This window comes from Pseudophryne corroboree, chromosome 1, assembly GCF_028390025.1.
Source record: "Pseudophryne corroboree isolate aPseCor3 chromosome 1, aPseCor3.hap2, whole genome shotgun sequence".
NCBI lineage: Eukaryota > Metazoa > Chordata > Amphibia > Anura > Myobatrachidae > Pseudophryne > Pseudophryne corroboree.
The window spans coordinates 936,229,596-936,247,447 of NC_086444.1; the positions used below are offsets into that span (position 1 = coordinate 936,229,596).

The window sequence follows — 17,852 nt, forward strand, 5'->3', positions numbered from 1 at the left end:
AGGGTTTTCTTAGAGTCCAGATCCACGGACCAGGACCGCAACCATAGAATCCGGTGAGCCAATATGGACGTAGTAGAAGCCTTGGCCGCCAGAATACCGGCATCAGAAGCCGCCTCTTTAATGTAATGAGAAGCTGTGACAATATACGATAAGCATCGTCTAGCATGATCAGAAGCGTTGGAAGACATCTCAGCTTCCAACTCCTGAGCCCACGCTTCAATAGCCTCTGCAGCCCATGTCGCTGCAATGGTGGGCTGATGCGCAGCACCTGCTAGGGTGTAAACCACCTTTAAACAACCCTCCACACGCTTATCCGTCGGTTCTTTCAGAGACGTGACGGTAGTTACCGCCAGAGCTGAGGATAACACCAGCCGCACCACCTGCGAATCCACTGGCGGGGGTGTTTCCCAATTTTTACTTAGCTCCGCAGCGAAGTGTGAATTTCTTTCCTGGACGTATGTCAACTAAATGATCAGAATGAGGTAAAACTTGTTTAACCACTTTCTGACGTTTAAATCTGTCCGGTTTTTTAGGGGCAGCATCAGGCTCCGGATCATCAGTAATTTGAAGAATGAACCTGATAGCCTCCAACAAGTCAGGAACATCCATCTGTGAAACAGATTCCCCATCAGAAGCGTCAGGATCAGAATCTGTGGGGTCAGTATAAATGCCATCCTCATCAGACAAGGTGTCTGGGACGTTGGTGGATTGTGAGGAAGTAATGGCCCGCTTAGAAGACCCCTTGGTCTTAGGCGGGAGAGGGTTAGACTTCTGAGTAGTCAGTGATTGGTTCAATTGCTGCAACTGAGTAGAGAGGTGATCTGCCCATGGCAGGTTAACTGCGGGGACCATAAGCGGTTGTACCAGCACAGGAGGTCCCATAGGGGCAGTTGTTAGTCTAGTTACCAGCGTATTCAGCAGCGTGGAGAAAGTAGCACAAGGCGGGTCATTTTGAGCCTCCGTTGCTACGATCCCACTGGGGGGTAAGGAGCCCCCAGAACCTTAACCCTCAGTTGCAATATTTTCCTCAAATGTGTCTGCAGCGTCACCACCACACAATGTGGGATCAGCCCCAGCACCATTGCCCTTTGTAGCTGACATATTCAAAAGCTCAATGCAAGGCAACACAGTACAATATCAGCAGCACAATACCTGACAAGAACCCCCTGTGCAGTGTAACAGCACAAACAAAGAATTCAAGAGGTATATGGTGACTAAAAATCACAGAGAAAAATACACACTGAGTATATCTTGTGAAATACCTATATTAAAATGATAAACCTGACGCACTTAGCCCCCTCAGGTTTCAGAATATAGGGATAGCAATCTGAGTGAGATACACGAAAATGGAGGTCACACAGCAGCTATATACACACACACATAGTCACATTATACAATGCAGAAATTATGACATGCAATAAAACTGCACTGGACTAGCAATACAAAGTAGTACTATATATAGCTATACACTCAATAGATATATCAATGCACAGTAAAGACTGGATGTATATCACAGGGTACTTGTACTATATAACCCTGACTAAATGCACTCTCTCTTAACTAACACTGTCAGTAGACATGTAGAATACTTAAGTGTCCTGTAAAATGCACAGCGCTGACATGCAGGCAACTTTACAGAGGAGGATTTGCCCAAACATTACCAGGATCAGCTCTGCTTGCTATAATGGCGCCCAAACGCTGACAGGGAGTGAGGGAGAGAGAGATGCAGCTCCAGGGCGGCAACATTTACTCTAAATGGCGCCCTGGGTCTGGGGGAGGGGCTACAGGTCAAAGCCTTATCCCCCTGCTGGACTTCACCACCGGGTACTGTGGGCTATATAACAAACGTTTTTTTTTTTTTTTTTTAACAAAACTGACCTGTGCCCTTGCCCTGGTGGTCTAGTGGGGTCCCTGTACTGCCACAGTGTCCACGCCAGCGCGCTCGGCCCGCCTCCCACCGGCCGCGCGGGATCGCAATTTCCAGCGGGTTCGTCTGAGGGACCCACTTACCTCCTCCCTGAGCGCAGCCACGCGATCCTGGAGAGCAGCGGTGGTGTATGTGACTAACTTGAGAGAAACCGGAGCCTCCGCTGTAGGTACCCGGCAACCAGGGTGCGGGAATGTACAGCGCCGCTGGGGCAGGTGATGGAGCTGCAGCAGGAGATGTCTGACTGACATCTAACACTTACAGTGCCTCTGCTGCAGCCGTTGAAGTCTTCATTTTTCACTTTAAAAGCTCTTCTCAGGGCTGCTGGAGCAGCCCCCCCTGTTGTATGCCTGCACTGCATGGCACCAACTACAAAACTGAGCTCCTGTGCACAGAGGCGGGGTTATAGAGGAGGCGTCACTATGCATTCTAGGAAGAAGGTCAAAGCTTCTAGCCTGTTGGTGCCTCGAATTAAGATCCTACTCTACCCCAATGTCATTCCCTGTGGAGCCCAGTGTACCCCGCAGCAGAAATACAAGTACTTGGTCTTTTTAAGCCTTTTTATCATTCAGCGCCCTCTATATTGTGGGACTGCAAAAGTTACATTAAAAGTATGACTGAATTCTGATTATATTTTTAGATTAACATTATTATAAAAAAAACCTCTACTATTATTCATTAAACTATTTTACTCCATTATAGAAAGTGTGGTATGACTTGTCGACAGTGACCATGTCAACATTCATCAAGTCTACAGTTTGAACCTGTTGACAGTTTGAGGATGTCAGCCTGTTTGTCAAGTTTGAACCATGTAGACGTTCTAATGTCGACAATGTGGTGTCGGCATTATGAACATTGATAAGGTCACCATTGACCATATGACTGAATACCTTACAGAGAACCCCCAATGATCTGATGACTATTTTGGAGTGGTTCTGCTGTGTTTTAAGATTAAATATCTGCTGGTAAGAACTTAGATACAAAATGCTAAAGGTTTTGTACAATAGATTACAGAATTCATGGACTCCACTAAAGAGATCAAACATATAAATGTACAGGGAACACTCTGTGAGCCACTTGATGTGCATTCACTGGCTATACATTGATTGTGGTCAGCCAAGAGGAAAGTGACTCGTTACTACTTCTGGAACATCCTGATCACTTCAGGCAGTAGTTTTCAATGCCGACATCAAGGATAGATCTCCTGCTTGAATTTGAGTGTAACTAGAAGAACATTACTATTACACCTGAAAACATTTTTATCCAACTTTATTAACATATTTTTCTTTTTTTCTAAGATGGTTTCACAATTCCGGTGGGCTTTTACATATAGTATTCTATTTAAACACTGTGGGGTATATTAAATTACAGTCGAAACTGCCGTCTTGTCGGAAAGAATGCAGTTTTCAACGTTTTAAGATCAGAAGGTGTTCCGACCTATTCAATTACCCCCTCAGTTTTCCGACAAGTCAGGGAATTCGACTTGTCAGACAGCAAATGGATTGGTGGAATAGCCGCCGATCTGCGTGCTTCTGCCGGAAACGGGGCCAAATCCGACAAGTTTTGGCCCCCTTTCCGACAATCTCAATCTGACTTTAAAAAAAGTTGGATTGAGGACATGAGATGGGGGAGCAGTGCGGCGGGCTATAGGGTACTACCTCCGATGGGCATCCTCCCGGCCAGGCTCCTCTCTCCCGGCAGCGATGATGATGCGCTGTGAGGAGGACGGGACAGCGACTGAGTGAAGTCAGCAGCAGCGCGGAGGGGACACCAGGAACGGCCAAATCAGACAGTCAGATTTGGCCATTCATTGAATAGCCCTTGTCAGATCCATTCCAACAAATGCATGTCGGAATGGATCCGACTTTAATTGAATATACCCCGATAGTGGAAATTCCTTAAGACATTCGGAGAGATGTACTAAAGCAGTGAAAAGAATGAAAAAGTGAGCCAACGGAGAAGTTGTCCATGTCAACCAATCAGCATTAAAATAACATTTATAATTTGCATACTATAAAATTATACAGAGCAGCTGATTGGTTGCCATGGGCAACTTCTTCACTGGCTCACTTCTCCATTCTTTTCATTGCTTAGTACATCTGCCCTAGTCACCTAAGCCTGCAAAATTACACAAAATGGTGGATGAGGTAAAGGGCACCTATTAATATTTAGAATTATTACACTATTGTGCAATTCCCCTTTTGATAACCCTTTAATGTCTCACAAGTACAAAATTATGCACTAAAGGTGTGTACACACGGTGAGATTTTGACTATGCTATTTCCCTTGAACTCCCCCAGAGCCCAGATACCACAGATTTTGACTATCTGTACTTTCGATTTTGTCTAAGCATGATTTTGACTAAGTGCCAATTTTGACTATACTTTGTACTAATTAAGATTGACTTTCCTGCACAGTCTATCTAGCATTGTAATACCGACCCCGTGGGAGTGGGCATTGCAATCGAATTGGTATTGCAAGCTGCCTAATGGTGCCCATACACTTGTGCAATGCCCCACGACATCGCACCTAAACTGCCAAAGTAATTACCATGCGATCATGCGATAGATCACATGGTAATCACGTGATGGGCACGTCACCGCCGAGTGGAGCGGCCTCTGGCTGCTCCCGGCGAGTGCCCATTGCACATCGCAGTGTGATATATCACATGTGGTTTAAGAACCACATACGATCGCACTGCGATGCGAGAAATATTAAGTGCAGCACATACTATCTTGAGATGCGACATTCAAGCGGCGTGTCCGCGCATCGCGTCTCAAGGTACCTAAAATGTGCATACAATCCTTCAATTTCTCTCACAGATGAGGTCGAAATTGAAGGATAGCACCTAATATCTCACAAGTGGTATGGGCTACATGACACCGTGAGATGTGCACTAACTTTCCTTAAGATTTTGACTATATAATCAAAATCTTACAGATTTATCTCACCTTAAGCCTAAATAAATCATGGACATCTTTCAGTGACGTTATCTCAAAAAACACCAGTGTAGGCTCAACAAAGCCTATAGTAGATGCATGGTTTTCATTATAGATAACTACTTATTTACTAGACTGGAAGCATTGGGCACCTTTGCCAATTATTGTCACAAATAAAAAGCAAAATATAAGCACAAGAATAGCACAAAGAAACTAATATAAATACAAGGATAACAGAGCACAGTGAGACTAAAGTTAAATCTTTTTGGGCCCCATTTTATGATTTATCCCAGACAGTACACATTAGTACTTTCTGCTTCTTGTACTGTACATACCTTGTGCTGCTGGTGCATTCTCTTCAACAGCCTCCTCTGGCTTCCTGGCTGAGAGTTCAGACCAGTCTTCTGCTGCTGATGCCAGCTCCTCTGGGATATTGTCTGAACTTGCAGTAAGCAAAGGAGCTGTCTCTACATCAGAGGACTCCTTTGCAGGTTCAATATGTTCTTGTTCCACTGGATAAAAAAAGGGATACCCATTTGTTGTAAGAGATCTGTGCTGCATTAGGAACATACACAATCTTTTTTGACTCAAGGGTCACATCTGCAAAGGTTCCCAAAAAATTTACATAGTGGCATATGCATCATTGCTTGCAGAGAGATAAAGTACCAGCCAGTCAGCTCCTAACTGCCATGTTACAAGATATGTATGAAAAATAACAGGAGGGGATTGGATAGTACTTTATCTCTCGCCAAGTGCTGATGCATATGCCCCATAGAATTTATTACAGAATAGTATGTATCACTTGTGCAGTCATGTCAATTGTCTCAATGTTATGAAAGCCCCTTTGGGGTTGGAAGAGTGTGTGCCAGATAGAGCATTACCATTATTCAGGTGCAGCGACATGTTCCTCCCCTGCAACACATTTTTCTCCCTTTGTCCCTGCCAGGGATCTGCATTGATAACATCACTATACATACCAGTGCTGTAGTGAGAATGAGGTGGCACAGAATTAGCAGCAGTGAGACTTAGGGGTTTACTGTCATTGTGTAAGAGTGGCTGCTTCCAGGCGTATTTAAGCTTGAAGTTTAAGGGGTATATTCAATAACTGTCGGAAGCTGCCATCTTGTCGGAAAGACGGCAGCTTCCGACAGTTTTAGGCCGGAAGGGGTACCAATCTATTCATTAGTTCCCCGTTTATTCCGACAAGTCGGGAAACCTGACTTGTCGGAATGCACGCTGATCGGCGGCTTCAGCCGCCGATCAGCGTGCATTGTCGGAAGCGGGGCCAAACTAGACAGGTTTTAGCGCCGTTACCGACAATCTCAATCCGACTTTAAAAAAAGTCGGATTGAGATGAGGAGACTAGTGGTGTTGCTGGGGGAGCATTGATTGGCAGCCGGCGGGAGGAGCAGGCTGTGGGGGACATGTCTGCGGCTGCGGGGAGAGGCGTTGCAGGGAGAGAGGTGTCTGGTCGTCCCCTGGCCAGGCACCCCTCTCCCTGCAGCGCACCTCTCTCCCCCCGTCGCCGCAGACTTGTTACCCCGCTGCTAGCACCTCCCGCCGGCCGCCGATCAATGCTCCCCCCGCCGCACCTCTCTTCCTGCTGCCTGCGGCTCCACACAGGTCCCCCGCAGCCAGCCCCTCCCGCTCACGGCCGCCGCTCCCTGCTCCCCTGGCCGCTGCTGTCCGCGCATCCGCAGACGCTGACAGCAGTGGCCTGACAGGACGGCCAAATCCGACAGTTGGATCTGGCCGTCCATTGAATAGGGGCTGTCGGATCCATTCCGACAACTGCATGTCGGAATGGATCAGACTCCTATTGAATATACCCCTAGAAGAGCAAAGCTTTCAGTAGCAAACATCCCTTTTAAATTTTGGGCTTAAACAGGTTGGGAAGTAGCGGTTTGCTTAATAAATAAACCCTTTAGTTTCATAAAATGGACTTTGATCAGGTCTCACTTGCGAAACTAAACGCTGCAGTTCAGTGAAAGTCTGGCAGTGAATCAGAGTGCTGCAGGTCCAGTGTTACGCACTTTCGACTATCTGATCTTGCTGTTACAGGCCTTGCAGGATTCTAATGGGCCACTAGTCTCATGGTGGATTGTCTGGGCCACCTTTATCAGAAAAGGAACAAAAAACAGGTATCCCACAGCACTAGGGATGATATCAGCATCAAAATTTTAAGACTACAAGGTGGTAGATAATTCAAAGATCTCAGTTGCATATATGTGTAAAAATATAGATATCTCCAGGCTAACATCAATGAGTCTCTGATACTGAAGGTCCCTAATACTAAGTCTGGGACGTGGAACCCCACAAGCCGGCGAAGGTCAGGGCAGGACACCAGAGAGAAGCTAAGATGTTAGTGCAGAGGTTCTCAAACTCGGTCCTCGGGGGCCCACACAGTGCATGTTTTGCAGGTCTCCTCACAGAATTGCAAGTGAAATAATTAGCTCCACCTGTGGACCTTTTAAAATGTGTCAGTGAGTAATTAATACACCTGTGCACCTGCTGGGTTACCTGCAAAACATGCACTGTGTGGTCTCCCGAGGACCGAGTTTGAGAACCTCTGTGTTAGTGAGTGTTAATCAAAAAGAAACAAAGCTATGTATTAAAAGGTGATACACAAGTGAAAGGTGTAATTAAAATGCTTAAAGGAGTGATATTAGTAGAAAAATTATTTGAAAGTTTTAAAAAAGTGCTAAATAAAATGTTATATTGTGCTATAACACTAAGATTTTATTTAGCACTCTTTTTAAACTTTGCAGTCTGTGGTGGACCGCAAGGTTAATTGAGGCGACTCTTGTGGCTGCCCTCAATTAACCTCGCGGCCTACCGCAGACTGCAAAGTTTGCACCATTGACTATAATGGAGAACCGCGAGCCTCCATTCTAGTCTATGCGCTCCGCCTGATTGACAGGCCAGGAGCGCACAGCCAATCAGGAAAGCGCTATGACGTGGTGCTCCCTGATTGCATGGCGGGTACTCTAGTGATAGAAGTCATGGGGGGGGTCCCGCCATTCAAGGAAAGGGGATCCATGTGTAAACATGGATCCCCTTTAGTGCTATGGATCAGGTCTTTGCAGGGTTTTTTTTTTTTTTTTAATTTAAACCATGGATGCCTACAGGGAAAGCAGAGGACCAATCTACACAGGATTTTTTGTGAGTATAATTTTTTTCCCACAGGTACCCCTGGATTCTACTGGAGAAGGGGACGTGAATAGAGGTGTGGGATGTAGGTATGTGCGAGTGTGTGTGTTATAATACATTTATACTTTCACGGTGTGTGTGTTTATTTGAATATTTCTTTGGGTGTGGAACTACAGTTACCAGCAGGCCCTTTAATGCCCCGCATGCTGGTACTTGTGGTTCTCCAAGTACCAGCATGCAGGGGAGGCTAGCTGGGACCTGTAGTTCCACACCAAAAGACTTTATTTTATTTTTTACACAGCTACGGATGGAGGGGACAGTCTTACGCTTCACCCCTGGCCCTTGGGTGCCTGGAGGGGGGGGGACCCCTTTATTGTAGGGGTCCCCACTCCCCCAGGGAACCCCAGCCAGGGGTGACTAGGTGGGAGGTAATGCCACGGCTGCAGGAACCTACATAAGTGTGTCCCCCGGCTGTGGCATTATCTCCCTGGCTAGTGGAGCCCGTTGCTGGTTTTTAAAATACGGGGTACCCCTACGTCTTTTGACCCTTGTATTTTTGGAACCAGGACCGGTCCATGAGCCCGGTAATGGTTGTATAAATACTGGGGAATCCTACGCATTCCCCCCCCCCCCCCATGCTATTTTAACAACCAGGACCCAGCTCAAAGAGCCCGAGGCTGGTCATGCTTAGGAGGGGGGAACCCCAGACAAATTTTTCTTTAACTATTTCACATACTTTTACACAGAGAGGCATGCACAGATCTCATTGATCCGTGCATGATTCTCCGAACAAGCCAGCCAGAAGCTGGTCTATTTGAAAGTTCTATTTCTGTACGAATTCCATGCTTCTCCGGCGGTGTTAAGCTATTGTCGGCAATGAAAGAGAATACTAATTCTTAGTAAATTACCATGTTGTATGAGATGTATGCTAAAATACAACTGTGTTTGACCGATGGTCTATTGATTCGTATGTGTATCGTCGGCAGTGTTTCTCAATACGAATTGCCCCAACACTGCCGAGATTTGTGTTTAGTAAATTTCCAAGATGCATTTTTGGCCGAAAATGCAATCTTGAATCAAATCGGGACCTTAATAAATTTCCTCCAATGATTGATTAACAACAACAAAATGTTGAATTTGTTTACTATCACAATGTCATGCTGAATTTAGAGAGAGCATAAGTGAAGACAGAATTAAAGTTGATGAAGCAGAATAGGAGACAAGGGAGCAGAGCCAGGGGCACACATTGACAGAGAGGAGGGGGCCCGTGTGTCATCTCCTTCTGGATCCCCCTCTTCTCTAGCTGGCAGCATTCTACTGATCACTAGTAGACTCTGGCTCTTTGCCGCTGTGCGATGCTTTTGTACTTGTGCGTGGGGGGGCGGACTGACATGCGAGGCGTCCCCCCACATGTCTGGGAAGATGATCGTAGCTGTGCTAAATTTAGCACCGCTATGATCAACTCAGAATGACCCCCTATGTCCCCCCTCCTCATCTCTTCCAATTACCAACTCCCAGTTACCCTAATACTCATGGGCAGGGCGCTTCATCTACTTGTTTCTCCCCCTGCACTATCCTTGCCCCCATTTACTCAGCAGTTCTGACTGTTTGCCCTTCCAGGACACCGTGTCATGGACTGCTATTGTTATTTTAGGTCACTCATTGCCCTTTCACACCTTTTGCACCCCGGAGCCTGACACAGGAGCTCCCATGGTGCGACCCGCCTCGCCACCGCTATCTGTAAATCAGCATATTGCCAGGGTTGGTAACGTCTGCAGTGATACAGCGGGGGCAGCGCTTGAAGATCACATGATCTCTAAGCGCCACCCGTACACATACAGCGAGCGGGAAACTGGTTGCTTCGACCCTGCTCGCTACCAGGGTTGAAATACTGGGTCGCTTGACCCGGTATTATCCCCCTGCCACCTTCAGACTGCACATGAACACAGGTTATGCACGCTCATGTGCCAATTACATGGTGTTCATATCTCGTGGTCGGAAAGGGGTATCAGTTGTATAGAAATCTTAAGGTGATTATTTTGGGATGCAGGTAATATCCCAGCTGCTGGGATCCCGGCAGGCAGGACACCGAAGCTGGCATCCCTGAAGGGTCCTGAGACAGAGGCTGGAACCCTGACAGCCGCCTTACTGACCATAGTTAGTATAGCGGTTAGGTTTAGGGCTTGGGGGGGGGGGGGGGGTTTAGGCTGCAGCACAGGAATTGTTAGGGCTAGGCTGCAGGGGTGGGGGGGTTAGGCACTCCCGGAGAAGGTTATGGGTAGGCTGCGGGGAATGAGAGGGTTAGGTTTAGGCACCACTGCAGGGAGATTAAGATTAGGCACTATAGGGGGAGGTTAGGCTTAGACTGCAGGAAGGGAGGGTTAGGAGAGAATAGGGCAGATTTATTAAGTCTGGTGAAGTGATAAACTGGAAGGTGATAACGAACCAGCCAGTCGGCTCTTAACTGTCATTTTTCAAACCCGGCCTGTAACATGAAAGTTAGAAGCTGATTGGCTGGTGTGTTACCACTATTGGCGTTTCTGTAATGGATGCAGAGTGTGCGGTGCACACAGGCCCCTGACTCGCAGGGGGCCCCACACCGCACCTATTTCTCTTATATTTACCTCTCCGGAGTCCATCGCTGACCGCGTGTGGGCCCCCTCCTCTCCCGTAGCCGTCGTGCCGCTGCTAGCGCACTGACACTAGAGTCTCTGGCACAGTGCCAGAGTCTACAGTGCATGCGCAGGACTCCGAAAAAATGGCACGTCGGCCATTTTTCTGAGTTCTGCGCATGCGCTGTAGACTGGCACTGTGCCAGAGTCTACAACGCTCAGAGCGCTAGCAGCGGCTTAACAGCTACGGGAGAGGAGGGGGTCTGCACACAGGTCCCCTTCTCTCTAGAGACGCCCCTGGTTATCACCTTCCACTTTATCACTTCACCAGGCTTAATAAATCTGCCCCAATATCCCTTAATCACCCCTCTCGGGATTTCATTCATCGCGATCATCATTGATCGATTATTATGACCGTCGGGACACCACCCGCCGGCAATTTATACTGAACCCATTGTTTTATCTGCCATGTTTTGTTTGTTTGAACTTAATGAATCGTTTGTTTCTCTGTACCACGCTACATACACTTTGTGGCTCAATATAAAAGATAAAAAATAGATATTTTGATTATGTAGGGAGGTGTGTGCATGGGTATACCCACTTAAAATAAAAACATTTAATTGACTTAAAACTGAAATCAGAACATAAAAGATGGAATTCAACTGTGCAACACAAAATGATAATACAATAAAACATTTTGAGATTTCTTGCTGCACAAAAAATACTAATCTATGATGAATAATTCTGAATGTCAAACTAAATCAATACAATTCTTTATCAGGGCAAGGGTAATTATGGAAACGCACTGAATGTCTTAGCACACACCAATTCACACACACAATATGACTAGAACCTGTCTAGCAGCCAGTGAAGGGACTTTCACTAATGCACACTGTCATATGTAAAAAGCTGACACGGTAATACTAAGCGGAGCCAAGGCAATGTAACATGGTCAGTGATTCCAGTGGAAATTTCCTGTAGTTAATCTGCTACCAGCAACCCTGAATTCAGAAAACTGCTCCATTATTAAAGAATAAAAATCAAGTAATTAAATTGGACACTAAGGGGGAAATATAATAGGGTGTGAGAATCAGAAAGTGAGTTCTCCTGTTTTTTTTTATTTAAATGTCAATAATTTACATGGCAAAATCAACCTGGTTTTGCCATGGCAATGATTGCCACTTTAAAAAACAAAAACAAAAAAACAGGAGAACTCTAACTTTCTGATTCTCACGCTCTATGATATTTTCCCCTATGTGTTTTAAAAGTTTAGAAACTAAAAGCTAAAATCTGAATGGTTGCTATGGGTTACAGGACATGCTCGCATAACTACATGTAATAAGCTACTGTGTATAAACAAGATCATTAACCAACGCAGTGTTTTGCCAATGTAAACAATTATATAATATACTTCTATGGGCTGTCTTCTCTTTTAAGACTAAGGGGAATATTCAATAAGAGTCGGAAACTGCTGTCTTGTCGGAAAGATGGCAGTTTCTGACTGATTTAGGTCGGAAGGGGTTTAGACCTATTCAATAGGGGCAGTTTTTTCCGACAAGTTGGAAATTCCCGACTTGTCAGAAAACATGTGGATCGTCGGAATAGCTGCCAATCCGCATGCTTCTGTTGGAAACGGGACCAAATCCGACAGGTTTGGGCCCCGCTTCCAACGATCTCAATCCGACTTTTTTAAAAAAAGTCAGATTGAGGTGAGGAGATGGGGGAGCGGGGCTGCCAGTTTTAGGACTACCTTATGACGCTCGTCCCCTAGCCAGGCACCTCTCTCCTTGCAGCGGGGCACTGGGCTAGGCGGCCGTGATGTGCGGCTCCAGCAGCTGTGTTCTCACAGTTGAATTAGGCTCAAATTGAATAGGGGTTATCGGAATGCATTTCAGAATGGATCAGACTCTTATTGAATATACCCCTAAAATAGTATGTATAGATTTACCATTTTAAAAGAAATTCTAGGAAAGCTAAGTGAATACAACTGAACTTGGATTGGGTAAACAACATTTGTGTCTTCATCTTAACAGTAATATAAGTTTTTAATCAGAAACCACCATTGATTTTTAAAGTGGTTTGATACCAACGTGGAGAAGCAATAGCAAACAATGGTAGTCTTGGTTAGTTTATGCTGATGAAGCTAATATCTGGTCTCTAGTCCCTTACTGGCCTTGTTCTGCAGTTTTCCATAATGTAGGATGCACATATACAAGTACAGATTCAGTATGATTTACCGGCGGACGGGATGCCGGCTTTCAATATCCCGCCAACCAGAATGCCAGCAGCGGAGCGAGTCCCCTTGAAGGCTCGCTGCGCTCTCCACAGGATCTATTCCCACTCTATGGGTGTCGTGGACACCCACGAGTGGGAATAGCCCTGTTGTGCCGGGATTCAGGCTGGCAGCATTGTCAGATCCTGACCGCCGGCATCCCGACAGCTGGCAAATTAAACGTATACCTCAAGTACTGCTCTCATAGCACCTGCATTTCCCCCAGGACCTCACCCCTTCTCCCAGTAACAGTTGTTCACTTACATTTGTAGATTTCTCATAATGCAGGCAATGGCGCAGCCAGAACAGGACACGTAGGAATAGGTGGTGTGGATTTTCTGCTCCGAGTAATCCTTAGGTTATATGCAGTTTGTTTTTTTATTACATATAATGGAATCCCAAAGTAGGAGTGTGACGACCATGGAAATGACATCCCATTCATTACATTGCATTTACTGAAAAAAGGCTTACTATAACAATGGAACTGCACCTATGCATAGTATTACCCTCCACAGGGATAGGCTTGCTCTGGTGCCTGGTTAGCAGCATGGGCACCATCTCTACATATCATACAATAAATATTATACTTACTTTTTTTTTTATTCAAATATATCCCTTGCCCTCATTCGTTTTGGACTTGCCAGGGATACTATTTAGAATGACCACATACACTACACTTGGACTGTCATAGCACCTAATGCATGTCCCATTTAGCATGAGAATATTTGGGAATATATTAATGGGAAAATTGCCAATGTAACAGTCACTGGAAGAATAATGGAAATATTCTACTACCCAATGTGTATAAAATACTAATTTTATACACTACAAATTCCTACAGGTGCCGGCCACAATATATACAAGAAAGTGAATCTATAAAGTTCTAAAATACATTAAAAAGAAAAAAAAAAACCCACTAAAGAAAAAACCCTGCTTCGCAATTTACTGAGGGGTGTAGTGTAGGATAGACTGGTTTTCAAAATGTCATTCACCATGTTCACCCTAGTAAACTAAATTACATAAACCCTCCTTACTTTAAAATGGTTAATGGGGGAGATTTATCAAATCAACCATTCAGCTTCTGTCTTTTTTTTAGAACAGCCCATAAAATTGATAAGCTTACTATGAGCAACTTCTCCACTTGATCTCTCCGCAAGATTTGATAAACCTCCCCAATGTATGCAGAACATTCCAAGACATAACTGGTAGAAAGTAGCAATGTGGATAGCAGTCTGATGTTATCCTGATGAAAACATTCCATCTGACACTGATAAAACAAAAAAAAAAGCCTATCCCAGATCCCATCATCTCTAGAACATGGGTACTTAAACCTGCGGCCCTCCAGCTGCTGTGATACTACACATCCCAGCATACCCTGCCTCAGTTTTAGCATACTTTAATAGCAAAACTGTGGCAGGGCATGCTGGGATGTGTAGTTTCACAGCAGCTGAAGGGCCACAGGTTGAAGACCCATGCTTTAGAGCAGGGATGGGGAACCTTCGGCTCTCCAGCTGCTGTTGAACTACACATCCCAGCATGCCCTGCAACAGTTTTAGCATGACCAAATAGCAAAACTGTAGCAAGGCATGCTGGTATGTGTAGTTCAACAGCTGGAGGGCCGAAGGTTCCCCATCCCTGCTTTAGAATAAAGAGGTTTACATCAGAATCCATGAGATTAACAAAAGGCATTTTTGTAGTGTCAAACATAAAACTGGAGGATTGCTGTTTGACATAACACAAAAAAATAGGATTTTACTTACCGGTAAATCTATCTCTCGTAGTCCGTAGAGGATGCTGGGGACTCCGTAAGGGCCATGGGGAATAAACGGGCTCCGCAGGAGATAGGGCACTTTAAGAAAGCTTTGGATTCTGGGTGTGCATTGGCTCCTCCCTCTATGTCCCTCCTCCAGACCTCAGTTAGAGAAACTGTGCCCAGAGGATATGAACAGTACGAGGAAAGGATTTATGTAACCTAAGGGCGAGATTCATACCAGCCACACCAATCACACCGTATAACTTGTGATAAACTACCCAGTTAACAGTATGAACAAGTAACATAGCCTCGGTTCAAGACCGACCAACTATAACATAACCCTTATGTAAGCAATAACTATATACAAATCTTGCAGAAGAAGTCCGCACTTGGGACGGGCGCCCAGCATTCTCTACGGACTACGAGAAATAGATTTACCGGTAAGTAAAATCCTATTTTCTCTAAAGTCCTAGAGGATGCTGGGGACTCCGTAAGGACCATGGGGATTATACCAAAGCTCCCAAACGGGCGGGAGAGTGCAGATGACTCTGCAGCACCGATTGAGCAAACAGGAGGTCCTCCTCAGCCAGGGTATCAAACTTATGGAACTTTGCAAAGGTGTTTGACCCCGACCAAGTAGCAGCTCGGCACAGTTGTAGTGCCGAGACCCCTCGGGCAGCCGCCCAAGAAGAGCCCACCTTCCTAGTGGAATGGGCCTTAACCGATTTAGGCAATGGCAATCCTGCCGTAGAATGCGCCTGCTGAATTGTGTTACAGATCCAGCGAGCAATTGTCTGCTTTGAAGCAGGAGCACCAACCTTGTTGGCCGCATACAGAACAGAGTTTCAGTCTTCCTGATCCTAGCTGTTCTGGTCACGTAAATCTTCAAAGCCCTGACCACATCCAGGGACTCTGAGTCCTCCAAGTCCTGTGTAGCCACAGGCACGACAATAGGTTGGTTCATATGAAAAGATGAGACCACCTTGGGCAGAAATTGAGGACGAGTCTTCAACTCTGCCCTATCCACGTGAAAAATCAGGTATGGGCTTTTATATGATAAAGCCGCTAATTCCGAAACACGCCTTGCAGAAGCTAAGGCCAACAACATGACCACTTTCCAAGTGAGGTATTTCAACTCCACTGTTTTGAGTGGTTCAAACCAAGGTGACTTGAGGAAACTTAATACCACGTTAAGATCCCAAGGCGCCACCGGAGGTACAAAGGGAGGCTGAATATGCAGCACTCCCTTCACAAAAGTCTGTACTTCAGGAAGAGAAGCCAATTCTTTTTGAAAGAAAATGGATAAGGCCGAAATTTGGACCTTTATGGACCCTAATTTTAGGCCCAAATTCACTCCCGTTTGAAGGAAGTGAAGCAGACGGCCCAAATGGAACTCCTCCGTAGGAGCAGCTCTGGCCTCACACCAAGAAACATATTTCCGCCATATACGGTGATAATGTTTCGATGTCACATCCTTCCTAGCCTTGATCAGGGTAGGAGTGACCTCCTCCGGAATCCCTTTTTCAGCTAGGATCCGGCGTTCAACCGCCATGCCGTCAAACGCAGCCGCGGTAAGTCTTGGAACAGACAAGGCCCCTGCTGCAGCAGGTCCTGCCTTAGAGGAAGAGGCCACGGATCTTCTGTGAGCAACTCTTGCAGATCCGGATACCAAGTCCTCCTTGGCCAATCTGGAACAATGAGAATTGTTCTGACCCTTCTTAGTCTTATTAATCTCAACACCTTGGGTATGAGAGGCAGAGGAGGAAACACATAGACCGATCTGAACACCCATGGTGTCACCAGAGCGTCTACCGCTACCGCCTGAGGGTCTCTTGACCTGCGCAATACCTCTTTAGCTTTTTGTTGAGACGGGACGCCATCATGTCTATTTGAGGCAGTCCCCACCGATCCACGATCTGTGTGAAGACTTCTTGATGAAGTCCCCACTCTCCCGGATGCAGGTCGTGCCTGCTGAGGAAGTCCGCCTCCCAGTTGCCCACCCCCGGGATGAACACTGCTGATAGTGCGCTTACATGGCCTTCCGCCCAGCGCAGAATCCTGGTCGCCTCTGCCATGGCCACTCTGCTCCTTGTGCCGCCTTGGCGGTTTACATGAGCCACTGCCGTGATATTGTCCGACTGAATCAGAACTGGTCTGTTCTGAAGCCACTCCTCCGCCTGGCATAGGGCGTTGTAAATGGACCTTAACTCCAGGACATTGATGTGGAGACAAGTCTCTAGGCTTGACCAGAAACTTTGGAAATTTCTTCCCAGTGCGACAGCCCCCCAACCTCGGAGGCTCGCGTCCGTGGTCACCAGGATCCAGTCCTGAATGCCGAACCTGCGACCCTCTAATAGGTGAGCACTGTGCAGCCACCACAGGAGAGATACCCTGGCCCTGGGAGAAAGGGTGATCCGTTTCTGCATCTGTAGATGGGATGGCCTCGTATGAAGCCACCATCTTCCCCAGAACCTTTGTGCAATGATGCACCGAAACCTTTTTTGGCTTTAAAAGGTTCCTGACCAGGGCTATGAGCTCCTGAGCCTTCTCCTCCAGAAGAAAAACTTTTTTAGTCTGTCTAGAATCAGGCCCAAAAAGGTCAGACGCGTTGCAGGTACTAGCTGGGATTTCGGTAAATTGAGAATCCAGCCGTGCATCTGCAACGTCTTCACGGACAGAGACACGCTGTCCAGCAACTTCTCCCGAGATCTTGCCTTTATAAGGAGATCGTCCAAGTACGGGATAATTGTGACTCCCTGCTTGCGCAGGAGCACCATCATTTCCGCCATTACCTTGGTGAAAATTCTCAGGGCCGTGGAAAGACCAAGCGGCAACGTCTGAAATTGGTAGTGACAATCCTGTACTGCAAATCTCAGAAACGCCTGGTGAGGGGGGAAAATCGGAACATGAAGGTACGCATCCTTTATGTCCAGGGACACCATCCAAACCCCTCCCTCCAGGCTGGCGATGACCATTCTGAGCGATTCCATTTTGAACTTGAACTTCAAGTACAGGTTCAGGGATTTTAGATTTAGAATGGGTCTGACCGAACCGTCCGGTTTCGGTACCACAAACAGGGATGAATAATAACCCTCTCCTTGCTGGAGATGAGGAACCTTGATTATCACCTGTTGGATGTACAATTTGTGAATTGCCACTAACACTAGCTCCCTCTCTGACGGGGAAGCCGGCAGAGCCG

General features: G+C 46.3%; 1 protein-coding gene across 1 annotated transcript in view; it reads right to left on the minus strand.

Moving 5' to 3' along the window:
• MGARP (mitochondria localized glutamic acid rich protein) overlaps nucleotides 1-17,852 on the minus strand; it is a 78,047-nt gene that overhangs the window by 17,100 nt on the left and 43,095 nt on the right. Inside the window, exon 7 of the mRNA XM_063956437.1 lies at nucleotides 5,202-5,378. Coding sequence (XP_063812507.1) covers nucleotides 5,202-5,378 — 177 coding nt within the window. The remainder of the gene's footprint in view (nucleotides 1-5,201; nucleotides 5,379-17,852) is intronic.